Source organism: Poeciliopsis prolifica, unplaced genomic scaffold (assembly GCF_027474105.1).
Source record: "Poeciliopsis prolifica strain line A6 unplaced genomic scaffold, Auburn_PproV2 SCAFFOLD084, whole genome shotgun sequence".
Taxonomy (NCBI): domain Eukaryota; kingdom Metazoa; phylum Chordata; class Actinopteri; order Cyprinodontiformes; family Poeciliidae; genus Poeciliopsis; species Poeciliopsis prolifica.
Genome location: NW_026562459.1, coordinates 69,478 through 92,216, shown reverse-complemented (window position 1 = coordinate 92,216; position 22,739 = coordinate 69,478). Strand labels below are relative to the sequence as shown.

At 38.0% G+C, this 22,739-nt stretch overlaps 2 protein-coding genes across 2 annotated transcripts in view; one reads left to right on the top strand and one right to left on the bottom strand.

Moving 5' to 3' along the window:
• LOC129353107 (neuropilin-1a-like) overlaps positions 1-16,104 on the top strand; it is a 73,007-nt gene extending 56,903 nt beyond the window's left edge. The window contains exons 12-18 of the mRNA XM_055022315.1: positions 1,533-1,712; positions 2,594-2,632; positions 6,033-6,167; positions 8,194-8,498; positions 9,058-9,154; positions 9,246-9,290; positions 12,410-16,104. Coding sequence (XP_054878290.1) covers positions 1,533-1,712; positions 2,594-2,632; positions 6,033-6,167; positions 8,194-8,498; positions 9,058-9,154; positions 9,246-9,290; positions 12,410-12,687 — 1,079 coding nt within the window. The 3' untranslated portion in view covers positions 12,688-16,104. The remainder of the gene's footprint in view (positions 1-1,532; positions 1,713-2,593; positions 2,633-6,032; positions 6,168-8,193; positions 8,499-9,057; positions 9,155-9,245; positions 9,291-12,409) is intronic.
• On the bottom strand, positions 9,785-11,945 carry LOC129353108 (tripartite motif-containing protein 16-like). The gene has a single exon (XM_055022317.1). The coding sequence runs from the start codon at positions 11,848-11,850 to the stop codon at positions 10,189-10,191; it is 1,662 nt and encodes a 553-aa protein (XP_054878292.1). The 5' UTR covers positions 11,851-11,945; the 3' UTR covers positions 9,785-10,188.
• Positions 16,105-22,739: the final 6,635 nt, after the last annotated feature.

Here is a 22,739-nt window from a genome sequence, read left to right as displayed (position 1 = left end):
AGGGAGCTTAACGAGCTTCGTGATGCGCCTGCAGATTGGTTGAAAGTTAAATCGTCCTCGCTGCTGTGAGAACAAACCTCCATCCATCCCACTCAGGATGTCACAAACACACTTTAATTGCGTCTCGACCATCTGGGAACCAGAGCCCGTTGTTGTTGTGGTTCAAGTTCGGTTGATTTTATTACCATAAAACATGGATTTTATTTGCAAAAAAGAGAAAACTTACTATAGTTCGGGGAAACTTTGTAATTTTCTGAACCATTCCGGGTCAATTCAACTAACCCTGTACATCTTCAGAGGACATTTTCTTTTTATTTTAAATTTGATGAAAATTATTAATGGTTTGGTTTTCTTGCAATGGAAAGTGTTAGATATATCACAAACTATCATAATAAGAAGAACCAAATTAATCCAGAGCCTTTTACTGATAACTTTTCTCACCCAAATCAGCTTTTATTTATTTTGTTAAACTCACTAACACCGCTTTGGAAGAAAGTGACCCAAGTCTTCTTTTATTGAGAATACATTTGTTCAGCTGAAAGAATTTGAAAACTAGATATCTTTCTTATAATCTAGAAAATGTTTAAAATCCTAGTAGTACTTTTGACCTGATGATTTTGACATGATGTTTCCTACCCAACACTTTACCAGAACTTACCGCATACTTTCTGCATCTTACGTGTTCTTCAGTTCATAAATTACATTTTTAACCCTAAATGGTTTGCAAGAACTTACATTTTAGAGCACAGATGTACATTTGTAATTTAGAGGCAGCTAAAAACCAAAGCTAACTAATGAGCTAACCCTAAAGCACTAACTATAAACATTAGTTCTGCTAATGCTAAAGCACTAACTTCAGTCATGTTCCAGTCCATGTATCAACAACAACACGTTATATTACCGTCAATAATAGAAATACATTAAGATACAAATAAACAAATAATTCCTTTTTTGAATAAGAAAATTAATATTTTATTGTCTAAAATGCAATAATATATAATATAGCTTATTTTTTATGGAACGCTTGCCGCTTAAAAATTGACATTTATCGGTACATAAAAAAACTTTAGTCTTTCCTGCTTTACTTAACATCAGCGAAGCTTAGGGCTAATCTGCTGGTTATTCTTTTATTAATCAATTAATAATTGGATGGCCAAAGATGCTTAATTGGACTTTTTGCCTAATTTGAACGTGGTGAATCAAAAACTGACATATGCATACAGTTTTTTTTTTTATCTTTAGTGTAAAATGTGTATATTTTGTATCTGTACTCCGAATACTTCAGTTAGCAATTAATCGATAACTTAATTATTTGATTCATAGTCGATTAATCACAGTTAATCGTTTCAGCTCTAGTTTACGATTTACTTTCTAAATCTTTCACGATGCAAATTGAAGTAAATATGAGATATTTTGTGACTTCTGCTACATAAAAAAACACATTTCTGAAAGTTTTTGTCAACCTAAATTGTGAGTTCAGCGCTTTTAGTCTTTTGTACAAAATGCAATATTTTTTTAATTTGTTTTTCCAGAGAAAACCACAACAGGGCCTCCCACCACCAGCGCGCCGTCCACCACGCCGCCCATGACCACGTTCGGTGCCACCACCGCAGCGCCGACCACGCATCCCACCACCATGTCGTGTCCGGAGTGCCAGGAAAGGGAGCAGGACTCCGAAACGGAGAGCACTCTGGTCTACAACGAACATTTCGGTAGGATGACACGGACAAATCAAAATGCATGGTCAGAGGAAACACCAGTACATTTAAGGAAGTATGGGACACATTCATGCAATTTTAGAAACGTAACCAACTGAAATTAATCTGTGGAATGGAATATTAATAATATTAATTTATATAACTAATATTTAACAGAGTGACACTTTATCTAGGCATAGTTTTTAGTACTTTTAGTTTATACTTTATTTTTAACATGTGTTCTTGTTTTATTACCGTTACTGTCTTAATTTTATTTTCTCTTCTTTTATTTTATTTTATATCCAGAATGTTGGTTGTGGACTGAACTTTTGTTTAAAAGTTCAGAAATTATATTGTTAAAAATAATAAAAACACAACTTTCCCTTTTAGAGCTGCTCCTTTAAACATTTGCAGATTTTTATTTCTCTCCAATAACTTAGATAAATATTATTTGAATAATTAATTGAGCTTTTTGTTCTGTTTGATAACTACGGTGAACTGCAATGTATGAATGATTTAAGTTGTTTTTAAGTGCTTTTAGATTAAATTTGTTGTGAATATTGTATATATTATTTTTTAAATAACTATGAAATCCAGCTCCCACTTAGACTTAAACTTTTCCTCAAATTATGAAGGAAAATCTGCATCTTATTTATTTTTGAACATGAGCAACACATATTTCAGCTGAAAAAAGTTATTTTGGACTCAATTATGAATTTAACTATCAGATTATTCTGACCATTCAGTATTGGAGGCCTTGATTAGGAAACTGAATTATTATGTTCTTGTTTTTTGTTGAGATTCAGGTATTTTGTGTTTGTGTTGACATGTGTGTGGTTGGGACGTGTCTTTCTGACCTTTGACCTAACCCTGACCGTCCCATCTGTCTGTAACAGGAATCGTCATGACCCCCAACCCCAATGTTGACATTCCAGGTGAGGATATTCTCCAAAACGTTCCTCCATGTTTACAAAGTCTGTCCTATAAAATCTGTCACATCGCAGGTCAAGCTACATCATTTTTAACTAAAGCTAATTATATATAAAATGATGAAATCTGCTCAAAGTTTATGATTTTCAAATTAATTTAACCACTAAACATGCTTAGATTTATTTGTCTTATATTATAAGTTTGGTGATATATGAGAGATGTTGGAGTAGGGGATATGAAGGATGTTAGAGCTGGTTTGAACTTCCTGCTCTTTGCTCGTCGTTCAGGTTGTATTTAACCATTTTAGATGCTAAACAGCTGTTGTACAGACACCCGGTTGCCATGGCTACGTAAACTAGAAATGGTCCAAAGATTTTATTTTATTTTATTTCTTAAAAGATGGAGCAAAAATCCTTCCAGCTGCACGGCATCCAAAGCCATTGGGGAACATTTGTCCAAAAATGATTGTTAATCCAAAAAATTCTGAACAAAAGTCAACAAAAAGAAGAAATCAAGCTAATGTAAAGAAAATGTTAACAAACTGCAGAAATACCTACATTTAACCACTGCAGAACCTTGTAAAAGTTCTCCTCTCCCTTAAATACACCAGATTTTGTGGCCTAAACTGGAAGATTTTAGTGGGAAAAGTTCATCCGTCACAGAAGCCAGACTGGGGGGAAAAACAAACCGAAAGAAAAAAGGGGGGATAATAAAAGAGAAGAATGGAGGGAGGATTTCTCCTGGAGAGAAAGAATAAAAGCCTCCTGGGTCTCAATTAGCTGAGCTGAAGCATCACACAAGGCAGTTTGGGGTCTGCCAGTGCAGCTCCACAGTCGTCTCTGCATCCTATTAGCCTGTAAAAAAAAAACATGTCAAATTCACAGACCACTGAATGCATCTGAATGCTGCGGCTGAACTGCTGGCGCCTCTCCACTGCCAGACACATGCATGAACCCAACCTGATCCCAAGCAGTTTGGGGAATCTTCCTAAAAGTGTTTCTCAGGTAGTGGCACAATTTACTGTCAGATAGATTACCGTTTACTTTTCATAACTCAGAGGCTACGTCAGGGAGTAGAAAATGTCAAGTCAAGGTTATTTGTGAAGCACATTTCAGGAACAAGGATATTTTGCGCCTGCGCACAACGCTGGAGGGCAAAACGCCGATGTTGTTTTTTACTAGCCGCAGAACGCTTATGTTGACAAAATGAAACCTGAAACATGAAGGTATTATTGATTCAGTGCAGTTCACCAAAACAGAAAATAATTCAGAAAACCACATATTTCTCACTCCCTGTGTCAGCTGTGCTACACACAGACCGGTTGCCATAGAAACTGACAACAACGCCACCTTTTGAAACAGGATTCAGCAACTGAGCTGAACATCAAGAACCGAACATCCAGTCATGTTTTCAGGCTTGACGTTGGTTTTGAGATCATTAATAAGTGACTGTTTTGGTAGATTAGCTCCTGCTGCTGTTAGCCAATCTAACTCTGCGGCGTTAGATTAGCTAATCTCACTCTGCGGCGTTAAATTAGCTAATCTGACTCTGCGGCGTTAGATTAGCTAATCTAACTCTGCGGCGTTAGATTAGCTAATCTGACTCTGCGGCGTTAGATTAGCTAATCTGACTCTGCGGCATTAGATTAGCTAATCTGACTCTGTGGCGCTAGATTAGCTAATCTAACTGCGGCGTTAGATTAGCTAATCTGACTCTGCGGCGTTAGATTAGCTAATCTGACTCTGTGGCGCTAGATTAGCCTCCGCAAAATAACTTTATTTCAAGCAAGAAGCCGACAGGGGCAAATAAAACACGGACAGTGGAGAAACATCAATACAACAGCGAAGGGAATTTCAGAACATGCAAATTAAACTCTCAGATTTAAAATTGATGCTCGAGGTTTTACGTATTTGGACTGTTCACAGTTGCTATAGTAACGGTTGCCTGGGCGATAATGTCAACAAAAACCACAAGACTCGGTGTTACATTGTAACTAAAGGGGATTTGACACATTATATAAGGTTGCAGTCTTTCACAGGCACATGTAATCTGAATTGAAGTTAGCGCTTTAGCATTAGCTCCACTAAATGTGACGATGGGGCAGCACTTTAGCATTAGCAGAGCTATTGTTTGTCTGCAGGTAAGCTTTTAGTTAGCAGACGAACTGATATAACTACAAACTACTATAACTACATGTAGGTATGTAGTTATGTATGGCTGCCGTTTTACCCCAGGGAACATTTATATTTTAGCTTAGCAATGAACTAGCAACCAAGTCAAATTCAGTTCCCAAACCACCCAGCAGTTAGTGGAGACATTAAATGAAGCTTAAAAGTAAGGATTTCTCGTAGAGACATAAAACAGTGAAACCTGATCAATTTGGAGGTTTTCAACCTGGTTCAAACATGGCAGCATCTTGTAGTACCCATCCCTGGTCGGAGCGTTTTGTTCTGGAGAATAAATACACACAACTGAGTACACATGTTTTTAATAGAGATGCCACAAAATCCTGAGGCATTCTCCACCTGAGAGAATTAAACGAGTTGGTAAACACAGCGTGAGATTGGAGTATTCAACTTTATAAAGTTACTATATGATGCTTGGCTCCAGGAAGCTCCTAGTAATCCCTGCCTGGGCTTCCTGTTAGGTTTTACTGGAGCAGATGGGGGAGCTTTGTTTGAGAGGGGAGCTCATTAGTTAATAAAATACTTGGGATTCAGCTGAAGGATAATCAACTCCTTAAGGTTTTCTTTCAGAGTTGTTCTTTATGAAGATCACTTGGTGTTTCCTCAAAGCTTTGGTGCATTTTAAATGTTTGAAAACCAACAAACAGAAAGTAAAGTTCATCAACAAAACTGTCCATTTTCTCTTTATCAGTGATTATATTTAAGATATGCAATAAGCAGTAAGTCAGGGGTGTTCAAAGTGTGGCCCAGGGGCCTTTTTTGGCCTTTGGACTAATTTTGTGTGGTCCAAAACTGCAATTCAAAAATGACACAAATTTGATTATCATGTAATCTATTAATTACGTGATAAGTTAAAACAAACTCAATAATTTCCATTTATTTACCAACAACTGGATGATAAAAGATTTCAGACATCCTGGCCTTTTTGAAGAACAAATTTGTTTACAGAGACGTCATTATTCATTTCATTTGTTGCTCTTTTTTATTTTTTTGCTTATTTATTTTGGATATTTAAAATGTCTTCCAGTTCCAGTGTAAAATGTTCATTAGAATTTAAAGTTTATTATCTTTGACAGTGTGTTTTTCCATTATTATGCCATTACCATTAAAAATGATCTGAAAACATCAACGTTGTCGTTTGTTGCAATAACTTCTATTTTATGACAGGCTCACTCAGGTCAATGTTTAGATTCAAATGGCTTTTTGTTTTGCCTTTCAGCTTACGTTTGGTTTGCCTGTAACTTCGACTTATCGTCGTTATGCGGTTGGACGAAGGACAGCGGCTCAGGAGCCGAGTGGTTCATCCAGAGCAGCGAGGCTCCGGTCCACAGAGGCCCGATGCTCGACCACACAGGTAGGCCACACATAAATAATAATAATAAAGTTTATTCCCTGCGACAGGCTGGCGACCTGTCCAGGGTGAACCCCGCCTCTCGCCCAGAACGCAGCTGGAGATCGGCACCAGCAACTCCCGACCCGTTAAGGGTGCTCAGAAAATGAATGGATGGAAGTTTATTCCAGGATGAAATATCCTCCTGGAACGAGCCATAGGACTCTGCTGAGCAAAGCATGTTCATAAAATCTTTAAATAACACATTTTATTCCCAAAGCAGCAGGAAAACAACAGCATTACTTTTTCTGTCACCACATAAAAACAGCTCTGGTCAGAGTTTACACTCAGATATAGTAAAAATTTCAGGTTTTTAATGATTTATTTGAACAATTTCTTCTGCAGTGAAATGATTCACATTCAGTTAAATCTCTAAACTTCTCATTGGTGATGTGATTATGATAGAATGTTGGTGTAAAAAATCACATTTTCAACGTGACCAATTGACCAATAATCAATGCGAGGATTACGAGAGTTTCTTTCCTGGAACACAAAACTTACACTTGGGAACTTTAAGATTATTTTCTGGCAAATGGAAACCATATGGAACCTACAGAGAACTTCTCTGTGACTTACGGGTTGCTTTCCAGAACTTACATCAAACTTTTCTTCAACTATCGGTTTTCAGAAACGTTTGACGACTTTCTAGGATCTACGTGATTCTATCCCAGAGCTTGTTTTCCCAGGACCTGCAGAGTACCAGAACCTAATGTGTCACTTTCTATAACTATCTGTTTTCTGAAAATACAGGTTGCTTTCCAGTACTTAGAGATTGTTTTCTTTGGTTCGACATCGGCAGTTTTCCTTTCCAGAACTTTCTTTCTTGAATATGAGGTTTCCTGCAATCAATAAAGGTTTCAGGTTCTTTCTTGAACTTTCTGTTTCTCACGACCAACAACATACTAAACTGTAGCGAACAGATTACTTTTTGAGAATTTAAAGGTTACCTTCTCATGGAGTTGAGCAATAAATCGATGAGGTTATACAAACGTGAGCAATATCAACAGATAACTCGTTCACTGAACTCCAATCCAGAACCACACAGCATTCTGGGAGATAAAAGCTCAACGTCTCACATCAACTAACTCTCTCCACTCTTTGGTTACAGAGCAACAGCCTGTTGCGTAACTTGTGCCACAGCAGTTTAAGGTTTTGTTTACAATTATTTAAAAGTAAAAAACGACGGCGTGGAATGAAAACTGTGGATAAAATGGGACATTTTTTACCTTTTTAAAATGCAAATAGTTAAGGCTTTATGTGTAATTTTAGTCATGTGTTGATTGAAAATCTGTCCAGGTTGAAGTTATTTATGGTAATGTAGTTATCATAAATTACATATGATGACAATAACCTCCACAATGAGAGATTTTCCTATAAAATCTTCCTTCCTGTCTGTAAAGCAGCTGAAAGCTTTCAGAAATCCAGAGGTTTAAAACTCCTGATAATAAGCAGGATGCTGAACAGAGCGAACCTTCAGAAGTTCGCAGCCTTTCAACATTTCTCTAAGCAATGAAACAACCTTGAAGTGTTCGACTTTTTTTCTGAAAAACATCTCAACACAGAAATCCATCAGCATGCTTCACCTCTCTGGCCTTCTTCTCCATTGGATGGGTTTGATGGATGTTTGCGTGGAGGCGACAGCAGCGCCGAAATGAATGATTTCTCCTTGATTCTTTGACTTAACCAGATCACAAGTAAAAAAATGAGCTCTTTATGACGGCAGGGCTGACTTTCTCCTGATACCCGATCCTTTGTTTTCCCTGAAAAACCTTGTGAAGTCCTTGATGTCTTCGGAGTGTTTGAGGCAGATATTCGAAAAGTGAAAAGACTCTTTGACCAGAACACCCTTGAGAGCATTGTGGGCTTTTTATAAAGCGCCTTTTTCTCACTGAGAAATATGAAGGAACAAAAACTTGCATGTTTCATTCATGAAGCCTCTTCTGCAGCTCATCTCTGTCTGCCATGGTTTGTGTTCTGCTGCCCCCTGCAGGCGGTTCAGGGAACTTCATCTACATGCAGCTGACAGACACAATCACACCCAGTAAGCCTGGAGAGGAGCAGAGCAGGGAGGAGAAGGTGGCCCGGCTGGTCAGTTTATCCATCAGCACGTCGGACGCCAGCCTCTGCATGTCCTTCTGGTACCAGATGGCCGCCGAGCGCGGAGGGGCGCTCCACATCAGCTATCGCCACGACCACGACGACAAGGTCCAGGTCCTGTGGATGAAGAGCGGCCATCAGGGCAGCAGGTGGAGGGAAGGCCGTGTCTTACTTCCTCAAACAAGACTCTCTTATCAAGTAAGGAGCGTCTGCAGCAGCTGAGGAAAATGAAAATGGCGGGTTTGTGTTGACGGAAACAAAAAGAGGCTCAGCCTGAGACGTTTCTGCCAGTTACAACATCATTAACTTATGGATGGACTGACATTTGGATCAGAAACAAGCGAAATTTATGGACCAAGTCATTTTTACAGACATCCAGGGTTTCCTCTACACTGCAAAAAACAAACTCTTATCTAAGGTTTTTGGTTTAGTTTGACAAAACTAACTCAAAATATTGATTAAGATGTACTGGTTGTAAGAGAAATGATCTACCATTGGAAGAAGTAATTTTAACTTAAAATGACCTTGTTCCTTTGGCATTTCACTTAGGAATTATTGACATAAAACAAGCTCCTATGTCTTGCTGACAATTGTCTTGTAAATTAGTTTAGTCTTTATTCATATTAATTATAATATCTGCACTAGAAACTAGACCGAAAAAGACTTTGTCAAAGTGCCTCTTTAAAAAGGCCATTCAGCACCACTCGAAAAGCTTGTTTATTTGTGGATTGAACTTCCTGTTTGCTGCCGTTTCCAGGTGTTGGTGGAGGGAATCGCAGACAGACGCAGCACAGGCCACATCGCGGTGGATGACATCCAAATCATGGACGAGCTCAACATTCAGGACTGCAAGGGTTTGCATTGATAATACGTTAGCAGTATTACGGAGGAATAAACCTTCAGGAACTGGATTAACTTGTTCTTAATTCTTGTTTTTGTCTCCAGATCCAGAAGCTCCAACATCTCCACCCACTAAGATCTTAATGCTACGTAAGTGACGTGTGTTTCACTTCCTGGTCATGTTTATTTTGACACATTTGTGAGTAAAATGTTTCATTTTAAACCAAGAACGTCTTTGCAGAGTCTCAGCAAATGTGCAAATACATAATATTTTTAATTGTTATGACCTTGTGTATGCTCCTTATTCAATAGACAGGATTGGGCAAAAGTTTTGAGTCATTTCTTTCCATATTTCTTTGATCAATACTTCTCCATGATTTCTGCTAAAGTTTTGAGATTTTTCTTTGGTGATTCTATCTAATCAATGATTCTTCCATCCAATCATCCATCCAGGCATAAACTAGCACAACTTTCCAGGACGGGAACTTGATCCTAAAAATAAATGTAATCCATTTTAACTCAGGTCAGATTGTTGCTGTGTACGTTAGATGTGGATTTTTTCTTCTCCTGCATCACCTGACCCCTTCTGAAGGAAATGTTTCTGCACTTTAGACGATAAAACACGTAAAAAATTAAGAAAAATAAGTCAAAGTGTTTCTGTAATCAAGTTGCTTTATTGAAGAAAGCCAAAGAGACACAACAGCAGACATTTATTTTACTGATATTGACATAAAGATTTACAAGAAAACAGTTCTAAGTTTATGGTAGTTTCTTTGACTCACAATAAAGAAATCAACATGAAGTAAGTTCAGTTCATTTCAATCTCAGTTGATTTAAACAACAACAACATCCTAATAGCTCAACAGAAATATGAAAGCAAAACTATGAGATCCCAGAGAAGTTTAGATTTTCTTGTGTTATGTTAGAATGAAAGAAAACATCAGCAGTGGTTTTCTTCACTTAATACCCTTAAACCATAAAAATCAGCAACAAAACAGTAGAACAGACATCAGAATAATGAACCCTGATCAGCGATCAGAGAGAAAATCTAGTTGGGTTTACAGAACTCGGCAGAACATCCAGTGTTATAAACATAAACTCCAGCCAGTAGAGGTTCAGTGAATCTGGTCTGGACTCTGTGGATCAGAGTCATGGATCCAGAGACGCTGTAGAAGGACAGAATACCTGCTCTGTGATCCAGGTACACTCCCACTCTGGAGGAAACCGGACCTAAGACGGAGGTCCAGATGTTGTTGTGACCAAATTTGGAATGATGACAATTTAATGCCCACGATTTGCCATAATCTCCAATTAAACATTCCTTTCCTATTCCTACTCTGCTGATATTCTTGTATGTGACTCCGATGATAGTTGGTCCTCCTCTCCACTCCACCTCCCAGTAACAGCGTCCAGTCAGACTCTCTTTACTCAGAACCTGATAGTAATGACTGAATCTGTCTGGATGTCTGGGATAAGACTGAGATTGACCCATCAGTGTCACCTTCCTGTTTCCCTCTGATAGTAACAGCTCTGCATTTACTGTGTTTGGATCCAGAGTGATTTCACATGAATACCTCAAGAAATCAGCTCTGCTCTTTGGTTCTGGTTCTGACAGTAGAACATCCACCTCAGTGACCATCAGTGAGATGTTTGTCCATGAGTCTCTCAGGACATCTTGTAGTTTCTCTCTGAGCTCTGACACAGCTGCTGCCACGTCCTCAAAGTGTCTCAGAGGACGGATGTTGATGCTGGATGAGTGTGTGGACTCACTGAGTGCTGGCAGTGAGGGGTAGTTGAGGAGAAACTGGTTGTGATCCTCTGTGTGTGAGAGCTGCTCCAGCTCAGCGTCTTTCCTCTTCAGCTCAGTGATCTCCTGCTGCAGCTTCTCCTCAACATCTTTGACTCGACTCACTTCAGTTTCCTGCTGGGATCTGATCTGCTGCTTCACCTCAGAGCTTCTTTTCTGGAGGAGACGGATCAGCTGGGTGAAGATCTCCTCACTGTCCTCCACTGTTTTATCAGCAGAGTGATTGATGGCCTTCACCTCCTGCTGAAGCAGCTTCACATCTTTCTCTCTGTCCTGGATTCTCTGCTGGATGTTTCCTCGTCTCTCCTCCAGCTCTCTCTGCCTCTCAGTCCTTTCTGCTGCAGCTGACACTGTGTCGTGGCCTTTATGTTCATCCATAGTGCAGAGATAACAGATACACTTCTTATCAGTGCGGCAGAAGATATCAATCACCTTACCATGCTTAGAGCAGATGTTCTCCTGCAGGTTCTTGTTCGGTTCCACCAGCTTGTGTTTCTTTAAAGGAGCCACGTCATAATGAGGCTGAAGGTGTTTCTCACAATAAGAGGCCAGACAGACTAAACAGGACTTGATGGCTTTCAATTTTCTTCCAGTGCAGAAATCACAGGCTACATCTTCAGGTCCAGCATAGCGGTGATCAGCAGGAGCAGCTTGGAGCCCAGTCTTCTTCATCTGCTCCACTAAAGCTGCTAGCATAGTGTTCTTCTTTAGCACAGGCCTCGGTGTGAATGTCTCCCTGCACTGAGGACAACTGTGGATTCCTTTCTCATCCTCTTCATCCCAGTGGGTTTTAATGCAGTTCATACAGTAGTTGTGTCCACAGGCAATAGCCACCGGATCCTTCAGTAGATCCAAACAGATTGAACAGCATAAAGTTTCTTGATCCAGCTGGTTGTGCTCCATTCTGGCTCTTATTTACAGTGTCTGTGTGAGTTTACTGAAAACAGCAACCAGTTTGAGCTCTGATCTGTGACTCACATCTCAGTGCAGAGAGGCTGCAGCCAATCAGGTTTCACCTTCAGCTGCTGGTTCCTCCCAGCTTCAAGGCGTGTTTGAATAGCAAAGTGAGTCTGAGGGAGAGGCTGGAAGAAGATTAAGCAAATGAATGATATTAGGAGTCAGTCTGTCTTGTAATGAAGAAAAAGCAGCAATGTCAGTGCGGTCATTGGCTCAACATTACAAGAACCGGTTCTTCTGTAGAACCAGTTTTCAAAATATTGGTTAATGTTTCTTTCATAATGTTTTAAAAGCAACTCTAGACAGTTGGGTTTTTCGTCTTGACTTAAAGGATTCAGTGTTTCAGCTGTTTTACAATTTTCTGGAAATTTGTTCCAAATTTGTGGTGCATAGAAGCTGAATACTGCTTCTCCATGTAACTAGTTAATACCCATAATTACTGAGTTAGTTGAAAATATTTCCTGATCTCCACCATCTAATTGAAACGTCTTCTTGTCCCTTGCAGCCATGGACTCCCTCTCTCAGGAAACGGGTGAACTGGGCCGGCCGGGCAACATGCTGAAGACGATAGACCCCATCCTCATCACCATCATCGCCATGTCGGCTCTGGGCGTCTTCCTGGGCGCCATCTGCGGCGTCGTGCTGTACTGCGCTTGCTCGCAGGGCAGCATGACCGACAGGAACTTATCCGCCCTGGAGAACTATAACTTTGAGCTGGTGGACGGCGTCAAGCTAAAGAAGGACAAGATAAACGGACAGACGAACAACTACTCAGAGGCATGAAGGCTCAGGGGCCAGAGCTTTGGCAGCTCCGCTAGCGGACACGTTACAAGCAGCCAATCACGGGGCTGAAGCCACTAATGGGACGGCAGGGTGGGCTAACAGTGAGCCAATTTCATTTTTATTTCTCAGGAGCGTTGGTGGAAGGGACTCACCTGTAGGGGGCACTGTGTATAAAGAACCTGTACAGCAAAAAAGAAGAAAACTAAGGATTCTCTTTGTTTTTCGGCGTGCTTTGTTGATTTTATGTAATCACATGCTGGTGTTGAGACCAATTCAGACGAAAGTATCATTAGTGAACTTTTGCAGAAAGATTTAATGTTTCTGTTTGTGGTTTTTCTCGTCTTTTTGTTCGAATGTTTTGAAGAATGAGCGAAGCTAGCTTAACGCGTGTGCAAGTGTGTGTGGACGTCTCACTCATATACATCCGCATCTGAGTTGTGTCTGACGATACAAACCGTGTGTGTGTGATCTTGACGCAGGACCACTGACCTGCTCCGACAGTGCCTTTCTTTTCCTGTTTTTCTGTTGCCTTGTTTTCTGCTGGTTGTTTTCCCATCGGCTGGCATTCTGTCCAGGGTTCTTATACAAACTACGGGGAAAGGTTTCCAGACTGTGTCTGTAAAGCAGCATCTTTTTATTGCTGTAATTTTACCATAAAACAGCATCTGGTTGCACTGGCATTCACTCAGCTGTTGAGTTCCAGGTTTATATCCGCAGAACTGAAGAAAACTATGAAAATTCCCAATATGGTAAATGTGTAGGAGCCCTGAATGCCTCATATTCATGGCACATGACACATCCAACGTATTGTACATAGGTTTTAATATATATTTGAACGCCCTTTTCTATAGAGGAAGACGCCAGTGCTGCAGTATCCTTTCTGTGTTCACACCAGTCTCTGAAGGATGTTTACCATCCCTGGAGATTCAGAGGAGAAAATGCACCAATGAAAGGGAATTTATGTCTTAACAGGGTAAAAACACAACCTCAGCAGCTACAGTGACAGAAAGTCAAAGGGGTTTCATTGATTACACTTGGATCTGGCTGGACACATTGTTAAACTGCCTCCAAGGCTTCATTTTGTGTGAATGTAATGTTGAGGTACCAGAATACAAACTACATGGACCTGGATGTAACAACATGGCCGCCGCAATGCAAGGCAGCTGCAGAAACTCTGGTGATAATGAAACAACACATTGAGTTAACATTCTTTTCAGAAAGGTAAATGACTGATTTAAATTTGCATGACTTTGTAATGCAAATTTAGACTTAATTTGCATTACAGATCCTGAATTTTAACTAATTTTCATTGTTTTCTGGGAAATCGTTGTTTTAGACTTTCCTGCTGCCCATCTTTACCTTCACAAAGTTGATTGGGTTGTCCAGTTCATTTGTGTTTCATGGATCAAAAGAGCGCTTACGTATGTCCCTTTGATTAATCTTGTTGGAATACAGAACACCAGGTTTGCTTTTTATGGGCGGCCCAGTCCTTTCAGTCCAAAGCAAGAGCTTTTGTCTGTATTGTTAGCATTACAGCTGCGTCTCGCCACAGATCCTGTTGTCTGCAGTTTTATGTTTTATGTGTATTCAAGAGATCGTTTCCACCACCATTTGGACCAGACAAAAAACATCAAACCAAACCGTGCCGACCCATCCCATACCTCTCAGCGGAAACGAGGCAAAGGTGTATTAAGAAGACTAGGTTACCTGGTTTGGGAACATCTGGGTCTCAAGAGACCGTTTCCTCTGCCAGTTGGACTCTTACTGGACAAGTGGGGTTAAACCCAAACGTCTAACGTACCGTCCTACTAGTAGGACAACAACGCGTCTCGTGCCTGTCAGCAGTGATGCTTTTCTGTCCCCCAATCAATGGACTGTGTTGCCTGATTCCAGTATCTCCAACCTAACTGTAACGTACCATTGTCCTATGGACCTACAACTGCAGGCGGCCGAGGAATAGTTCAGTACGGGTCGGGTCTATGGGCCGTTTTTACAATGTAAACAGACAAAATGGCGTACCAATCTCCACTGATCCGTGCCAGTCTGCCATAAGCAGAGCAGTTCGAGTGTCTTGATGGTCACATTGTCCAAGGAGTCTAATGGCTACAAATAAGCAGCTGGATAGAAACTTCTTTAATCCATATAAAGTGTTTCCATTGCAGTTTTGTGAAATACAGAATTCAGATACTGCTGAAAACCCCATTTCCAAAATTAGCGTGTTCCCATTGAGGAAATTTATTTGAGTAATTCCATGGTCCATTGAAACTCAGCTACTAGAGGCACCAAAAAAGCCTGGAAGCCTGGAAAAGCATTGGGATTCAGAATCACCTGGGGGACAAATTTCTGGGTTTTTGTTTCTTCAATGACATAATTTCAGATGATTTTGGAAAAGTTTGGGGGAAGCCTTTTCCATTACTCCCTTTTTTTCCACCTTTTGACACAGTTCTTCTTCACTATAGGGATCATTTAACTTAATTTTTGACATAAAAATGATCATTTTTGAAGATTTAAGGAAGAACCACTCCTTGTGAGAAAAATAGACTATTTCCTTCTCCAAAGAACAGATATGAACATTTCCATTTGGTTGAAAAAGAAAATCCTGAATGTGTGTTGTTTTATTTCAGCTGAGCAAATAATCAGATTTTATTTAAGCGTAATTTCTTTATTGCATTCATATTATCTTGAATGTTGAGGAATGTTGCTTTACAATTGAAAGAAAACTCTGGGAGAAAAGCTGTTCTGTCATTCAGCAGCTTGTGTTCATGAGCAGATATAAATGATAAATACACATCACAATGTATTTTCTCCTCTTCCATAGGAATGTCTGATGTTTCAGCCGGACTCTTCTAAAGGAAAAGGATGCTGCAGCACTCGTCCTGAAAACAAATGTTGCACTGATATATTTAAAAAAGAAAAAATCTATGTGTTTATGATGTTGATTTATGAAAAGAGAGGAGGAAAGACGGAGAGGACAGTGTTATTGTTGCTTCTTTTTAACATGGTTTTAGACGGCCATGGTATAATTATGAATTGTACAATTTACAGAGATGTTTTTCATTCTCGAAAAAGCTTATATACGATAACGATTTTATTTACTTGGTATATCACCTTGTGTTTTTTGTACCGTCATTGATGTACGTGCCATTGTTTTCTTCTGTTTTTCTTTGGATGACAAGAGAAAGCGTTTTATTTTCTGTACCGTTTCTGTAGTTTTCTTGTCTAAAAAAAAAAAAAAAAAACAAAGGAAAACAAGGAAGTAAAAAGAATCAGAAAGCTGTGAGGCCTTATGTGACTTAAAGTATTGTTTGTACTTTGACTTTCTGCTCCACACCGACTCATCCATCTCTGTTGTTTCAGACTCTCATCACTGACTATTACATTCCAAAGAATTGGGTCAAATAAATGTTTTAAATAAAACTTACTCTGGTCTGTTTTATTTTTTAGATTTTACCCAAAATTTAAATTTCTGGAACCAGCCAGCCTTTCACTAATTACCAAACACTGTATAGTAAAAATGTGTTAGCTTACGCTAGCATAATTTAGCTCATGTTTTGCAACACTTTATGCTCAAATGATGCCATCAAGTATAAATGTTTGTGATTTTTTAATGGTTTTAACCAAATATTTTTGCTTGATCTTCCATCTCCAAGTCTAAGCTGTCAACACAGTTTGCACAGTACATCGTACTGCTATGATGCTAGCATGATAATGCTAATTTTGGTTGCTCTTACTGTTAGCATGCTATTTAGTTTGTAGAGTTGGAATTTTCAGCTTTGATCTTTCACTAATTATCACTTAATACATTAAAAGCAGCCAATAGAGGATAGATAAGACATTTTATTATAACTTCTATAATAGCATGTTTACGCTAATATTAGCAGTTACTGTTAGCATAAAGAGTTAGCCAGTTTTGTTGTCATTGGCAATGACAAAAAAATAAAGAGTTGTCCCTTATGAGAGTAAAAGAATAGGGCAGTAAAAAGTTTTTCTTCACTTAATATGTTTTGATTCCTGTTGGCATGCTAACAATAGTTAGCATGCAGTTAACATTATTGTTATTGTTAGCACTGAGCATTCTACTGTGTCATTTCTTGTTACCCTGTTAAATTATGTTTTTCAGCTGGGAAAATTTCAGAACAAAGTAATATCACAAATATTCATAACATTGGGCTACATAATTTAAGAAACATATGTGTAATTATGTTTAATAATTTTTTGTGCACTGAATGCTTAAATTTAGGCTTATACTTGTAATCAAAAGAAAATTTCCATTATCAGTTCTCTGGTTTACAAAATGAATTATCTGGATTAGCCACTATTGACACTAAAACTATTAAAATCTAACCTCAAGTACATAAAAAATATAGAAACACAGACACCATATTGTTGCTTATTATAGAATTAAAATAAAAATACACCCTAAAAACCATTAAAGGGGCGTACTTTCTTTTCATCATGGCTGTAGTTACAGGTGCGCTCTACACTAGAGTTAATTAAAACTGCAGTTTTATAAAAACAGATGGTGTTTAACAGCATGATTTTAGTCAGAAACAACACCTTTATTATCTCTATCACCTCACATTTGGTCCTAGATTGCATTTTCAATGTATCCTGCCAGGTTTTGTTAATTATTACTAATGGCATAATTATGAAGTACATCTGTTGGAAGTCTGTGCTGCGAATTGAAAAATAGCACTCTCAATTAAATCTTTATTTAATGAATATTTTCAGTTAAAATAAATAAATTTGAAAGTGAATGCTGTTTATTATTTAGGCAAACCTTCAAAACTGTACAATAATTTACACATCCCTTTACAAAAATTCATAACTTTGTTTGACTGAAGTAATGTGGTTTTCCTTCTTAAAACAAGGAAATAAGCAAAAGGCTGAATTAAAATTAATCTCCAAATACAACCCAATCAGATGTAATTCAATCAGGAACAATCCAGTGATTTTTACTAAAAATATTCTCCTTTATTTTAATTTTCTTCAAATAAACATCATAGATGTGAAGTTTGTCAAAATATGTTTTTTATTCATCCTTCAAACTTATTTTGTTTAATCAAAAAAAAATTGTCTCATTGTTATTGCTTAATCAGTTATTGTTATTGCTCTTTCTACCTGTTGCCTTTCTGTAACTAAAAGCATCATATCATCATGTTTTCTTTACAAGTATTACATTTTAATATATACTTTAGATACGTTTAATCATGTACAATTTAATTGTGTGGAAATTTTGCCATGTTATATATATGTTTTTAACTGTGATCATGATTAATATTTTGTTTAATTTTACGAGAGTTAACAGCTGTCAAGTGCATCGCCTGCTGTTCGCCTCTTTGGCCACAAGGTGGCAGTGTTGCAATAAAAAATGCAACACTGCATTTTTTTAAAATTATAGATCTTAAGATAATTGACAGTAATGTATAAAAGTTTTGGGCAACATTAAATTCTTGAAGGCTGTCTTGGTCATTTCAGTTTCTTTTGGACTTGTTTTTATTCATTTATTTATTTTTACATTAAAGTTTACAAAAATGCCAAAAGGAAAACATAAAGATAGGTGACTCAAAGTTATAAAAATATACCTGAAATAGTGTATCTTATAGTGTCTTCAACCTGAGTCTGATGTGAATTGCAGTCATTCCAGCTTCTGTTTGGTTGAGGTTTCCGACCTCAGTACACTTTCTCATAGATATTTAATCTCACTGAGATTAAATCCACTGTCGCAATAATCCACTGTGTTGCAATGCAGCCTCCTTAAAAGTGGCTTGAGGGTTTCATTAATTTAATCATCTGATCTCAACGGATAATAAATATTCTTTAAGTGTGAAAATTACTTCTTGATCTTTGACTTCTTGATTATTAACGAGGAATTTTATTATTGTAATGGCTTGCAATAACGCAAGCATTGTTTTTCTTTTCTTCTTGAAAAACTTTAATGTTTTAGGGACTCTAATTTGTGTCAAATCTACAGTGAATTATCAGATATACATCACAGAAGAAGTGTGTGGTGATGGAAATAATGTGCCAGCTTCTGGTGAGAAGTCATAACAGTTTTCTGAAATAAAAGTGTTGGATTTATATTTATAATGCAACACTTTTCTTTTGATTATTAAATGGCTAATAAAAGAAACTTCAGATTAATATAAACAATATTTGGCAGACTTTCAAACAGGCTACATTAATCTTATTATTAATTATCCTCAAGACAACAATTTTCTTCTTTATTGTGAAAATATTCCACAAACAGAGCTGAGCCCTGGTGTGACAGAACAGACAAGATTATGAAATGCATAACTGAAAAGTATAATCAAATAGTTTAAATTATGCAATTCAAAAATATGTTTTTGCTTGTTATTTCATGCTGGTGGTAGAGAACAGCAAAACAGCACCAACTCTGATAACAGGAAGTCGTGTTTTTTCAACTTATAAAAGGAAATTGAATGTAACTTGTTAGATATTATTATCCACATTTTTTTTTCAATTCACTTAAATAATAAAAATAATTGCTCTGTACATTAAATGCAATTATAGAATCGCCTAATGATTACTACTTTCCAACTTCCTCTTATTGATTTTGTATTTTATTCATCAATACATTATTAAAGGTCGTATTTACTGTGTTAATGTGTAGTATTGTTGTAAATAGTTCAGAGTTTGCAGGAGAAATATGAAAATTTAAAGCTGAGTTTTCTGCGCATGCTCATGAAAACGGTTTTCCCCACATCCGAGGTGAGCAAGGGTTCATTCTCTGCTGGTGTGTTTGTTCTTCTTAAGGCCGCTTGCCGCTGTACTTCCGGTGTGGGCGGGGTTAGTTTCAGAATAGGGGGGTTTGTTGAAGTGAGGCAATAGAAAAAGCCCCACCAGTATTATACTGGGACCAACAACGTGTCCCAACCAGATTCTGGATCCTCAATTACTTCATTTATAAGGAAAGAAAAGAGTTTTGTTGCTCCTGTGTTTTTACCCCTAAATTGTTGATCTTCACGGTGGTCAAACAAAGCGAACCCAGATAACAGTTTTAGCTAGTTGTTTCTCCAGGATCCGTTAAAAAAGGGACACTTTCTGGACCTAATGTTGCTCTGACTCAACAACAAACACCCCGTCAAGCAACGACTTAAGGTAAGTAATGTTATTTTAATTTAAATTTACCCAGCTCTCTCTCGATTACAGCAACTTAAAACAAACAAACAAACAAACAAAGTGAGCGTCAAGAAAGGGAAAAAGCGGAGAAAGTAAAGATATTCGTCTTCAGGGTGTGGATCAACGACAAGCTAGTTAGCGTCGAAAAGTGGCCGGTTGCTTTCAACACAAACCAAACAAAGGGGGTTTAAACGGCCTTTCTGTTTAAAGTTGAGCAAAGGCTGGGAATTAATCCGAATCTGGGTTTTGTGGGGAAAGTGGGCCAGAAGGAGCCGCTTTGTGCGGCCAAACTGGGCAGAACTCTGCTAGCTAACACGAACTGGAGACAAAAGACAAGTTATCGATCACTTATCGGCTTCATTCTGTCTGTTCATTAATATCTAAACGTTCTGATTGGACCTGAATGACTTATTTTGTTGTTTCATGGTTTTAATCCATATTTTTAGACAACCTTAACTTGTCAGTTGTGTTTAAAATGTTGCAAATCTCAGCTTAAAAGTTCAAAGTGCTGAAAAGTGAAGACTTTTATCAATGAATGAGGTTTGAGATGTTGTCTTTGGTAAGATGTGACTTTTTGCCCAGGGCGCCATGTTCATGGGGCGCCCAGGTCCAGACATGCTTCCATCTACAGGAAAAACACAGGAAATGAACCAAAATACTGGGTTTTTCTACTCCTCCAAGCCTGTTGGTGGCGCTAAACATGAAGTATTCAACACGTGGCAATATGCGCTGTGATGCAGCAAGAAACGAAAAAATGTAACCCTCAGTTTTTGTGGTATGTGTGATGTCGTTGGGTCATAGGTCATTGTCGAGGCTAGTTCGTTTGCGTTTTGAACCTGATTTTTGTTGTTGGCAAAATTAATTGAACTAAAGGTTTTCTGTTTTAGTTTGGTTTTATATGGTTGTGACATTTGTTTGGTTTTAATTAGTCATTATTGGTTAAATGTTGTTTAGTTTTTATTATAGTAGCAGTTGTAGTTTTTCCACTCCTTGGTTAATTTTTAGGAGCAGAATTAAAAAAGGTATTGTGAATATGTATAGATCGATTGGTTAATGAAATCTTAGACTTTTTTATCTTGCTTGTGTAATAAATAGGAAGGTAGTTATTCATGTAACAGCAGATGTTGCAATCCTGTTATTTTCTAATTTTTTTAGATCATATTTGGAGTTTCACTTTATTAAAGCTGCAATAAATATTTTTTATATAGCTGTTGAAACTGTCACAATTTTTGACAGGGTGGTATGAAACAAAATCTGCTAAATAAACATAAAAATTAAGTTGTTCTGCCCTATTTTCTGATAACTAGAAACAATTTCTTGAATTTAAATCAGGGCCACAAGCGGGGTCATAGTGCTGTCAATCATCCTCATGTTCTCGCCCTCACTCTCTGCTAGCATAATGCTGTCAGTGCTACAGCTTTTTAGCATAGCCTGTAAGTTGTTTCTCTTCCATTAGCACATTGAGCAGCAAGTACATGGGGTGATTGACAGCACAATTATGTAAAGAATCTATTTTCTATAAAAATTATATATTGCAGCTTTAAAAAGTAGATTTTAGGTGACGTTGTCCCTAAAATAGACTTTATTAACTTTATGAACTTTTATGGACTTTATAAACTTTCTGTTCAGAACATTTTACTCATCTGGTTAACCAGATCTCACCTGGCTCTTGTTGAGCCTAGCCCAGATCTGTGATAAAACGTGGAGCTCAGTATGCTAACAGGTCTGGTCTTGTCTTTCATTGACTTCCTGGAAAGGATTCATAGCCTGGAGGATGTTGTTTTCTCTCTGCAGGATTAACGAGAAATCTGATCCCATAGGGTATAAATCTGCTAATCTGTGAAAGTGCATATCTGCTGCAACAACTTGCTCTTCTTTGTTTCGGATCAGTGTTGCTAATTTCAGACATAAGGAAGGGCTGCAGACTACTGAGTCACTTCCCTTAGCGACATTATTGTGCGTTGTAAACAGGGAGCGCCATCCCGTAGAACAGGTCGTTCTACGTTACTCAACACTGAACCTTCACCCCAGACCCGTCACCCATGAGTCACTACTGACTTGAATTAAACTACAGCAACCATCTGACTGTTTGTGTTGCCTTCTCTGAAGAAGAAATGTGTGCTTTTTTGTGGATTTCAGTTTGTTTAAAAAGTCAAGGAAGATATTTTTCTCGGTTCTGGTTGCAGTTTCTGTGACGTTGTACTGGAATGCATTCCCTCATCCCTCTAATTACAGCTGGGAGTTTAGGATTTTCTCCCTATGCAAAGACGTTCAGTGAGAAATTCTCCCTTTCTTCTTCTCAAGTTGACTTCTAATTTAATCTCTGAGGTGTCTAGCTACAATACGGAGGATTAAATTACCACAGCCCTGTAATCTGTTGTCGTTAGAGTTTTTTTCTTTGGATTCGGTATTTCAAGGTACTAAAAATCTAAAATATTGGAGAAAAATCCAACTTTATAAGATGTGCAAAGTGAAAGAGCACCGCTTCTGATTTAAGGAACGTTTTGTACATGTTTATAGCTAAACTATGTAATGTTTTTTTTTTTACATATTTGCTAAAAGTATCATGTCACTACAGTATAAAATAAGAAACATAAAATGAAAAGCAAAAGTTCTAGTTCTAAGCTTGTGGCTTGTTGTTGCTGTAGCAACTGCCTACCAAGATGGCTGCCGATTACAATGTTTAGGGAAGTGTGATAAGAACTACATATCATGACAACAATGAATCAAAATCACAATAAATGATACGATAAACGTCGGACCCTTTTAGCTGAGAGGCTGAGCACTGAGTCTGATTGATCCGCTTTTACTTTGCTACTTCAGTTTGCTTGAAAATAACCATTTTATTTAGGTCTGCTCTACATGATCTGCCTGATGAAGGCGGTATTTATATCTAACAGCTCTTCTGT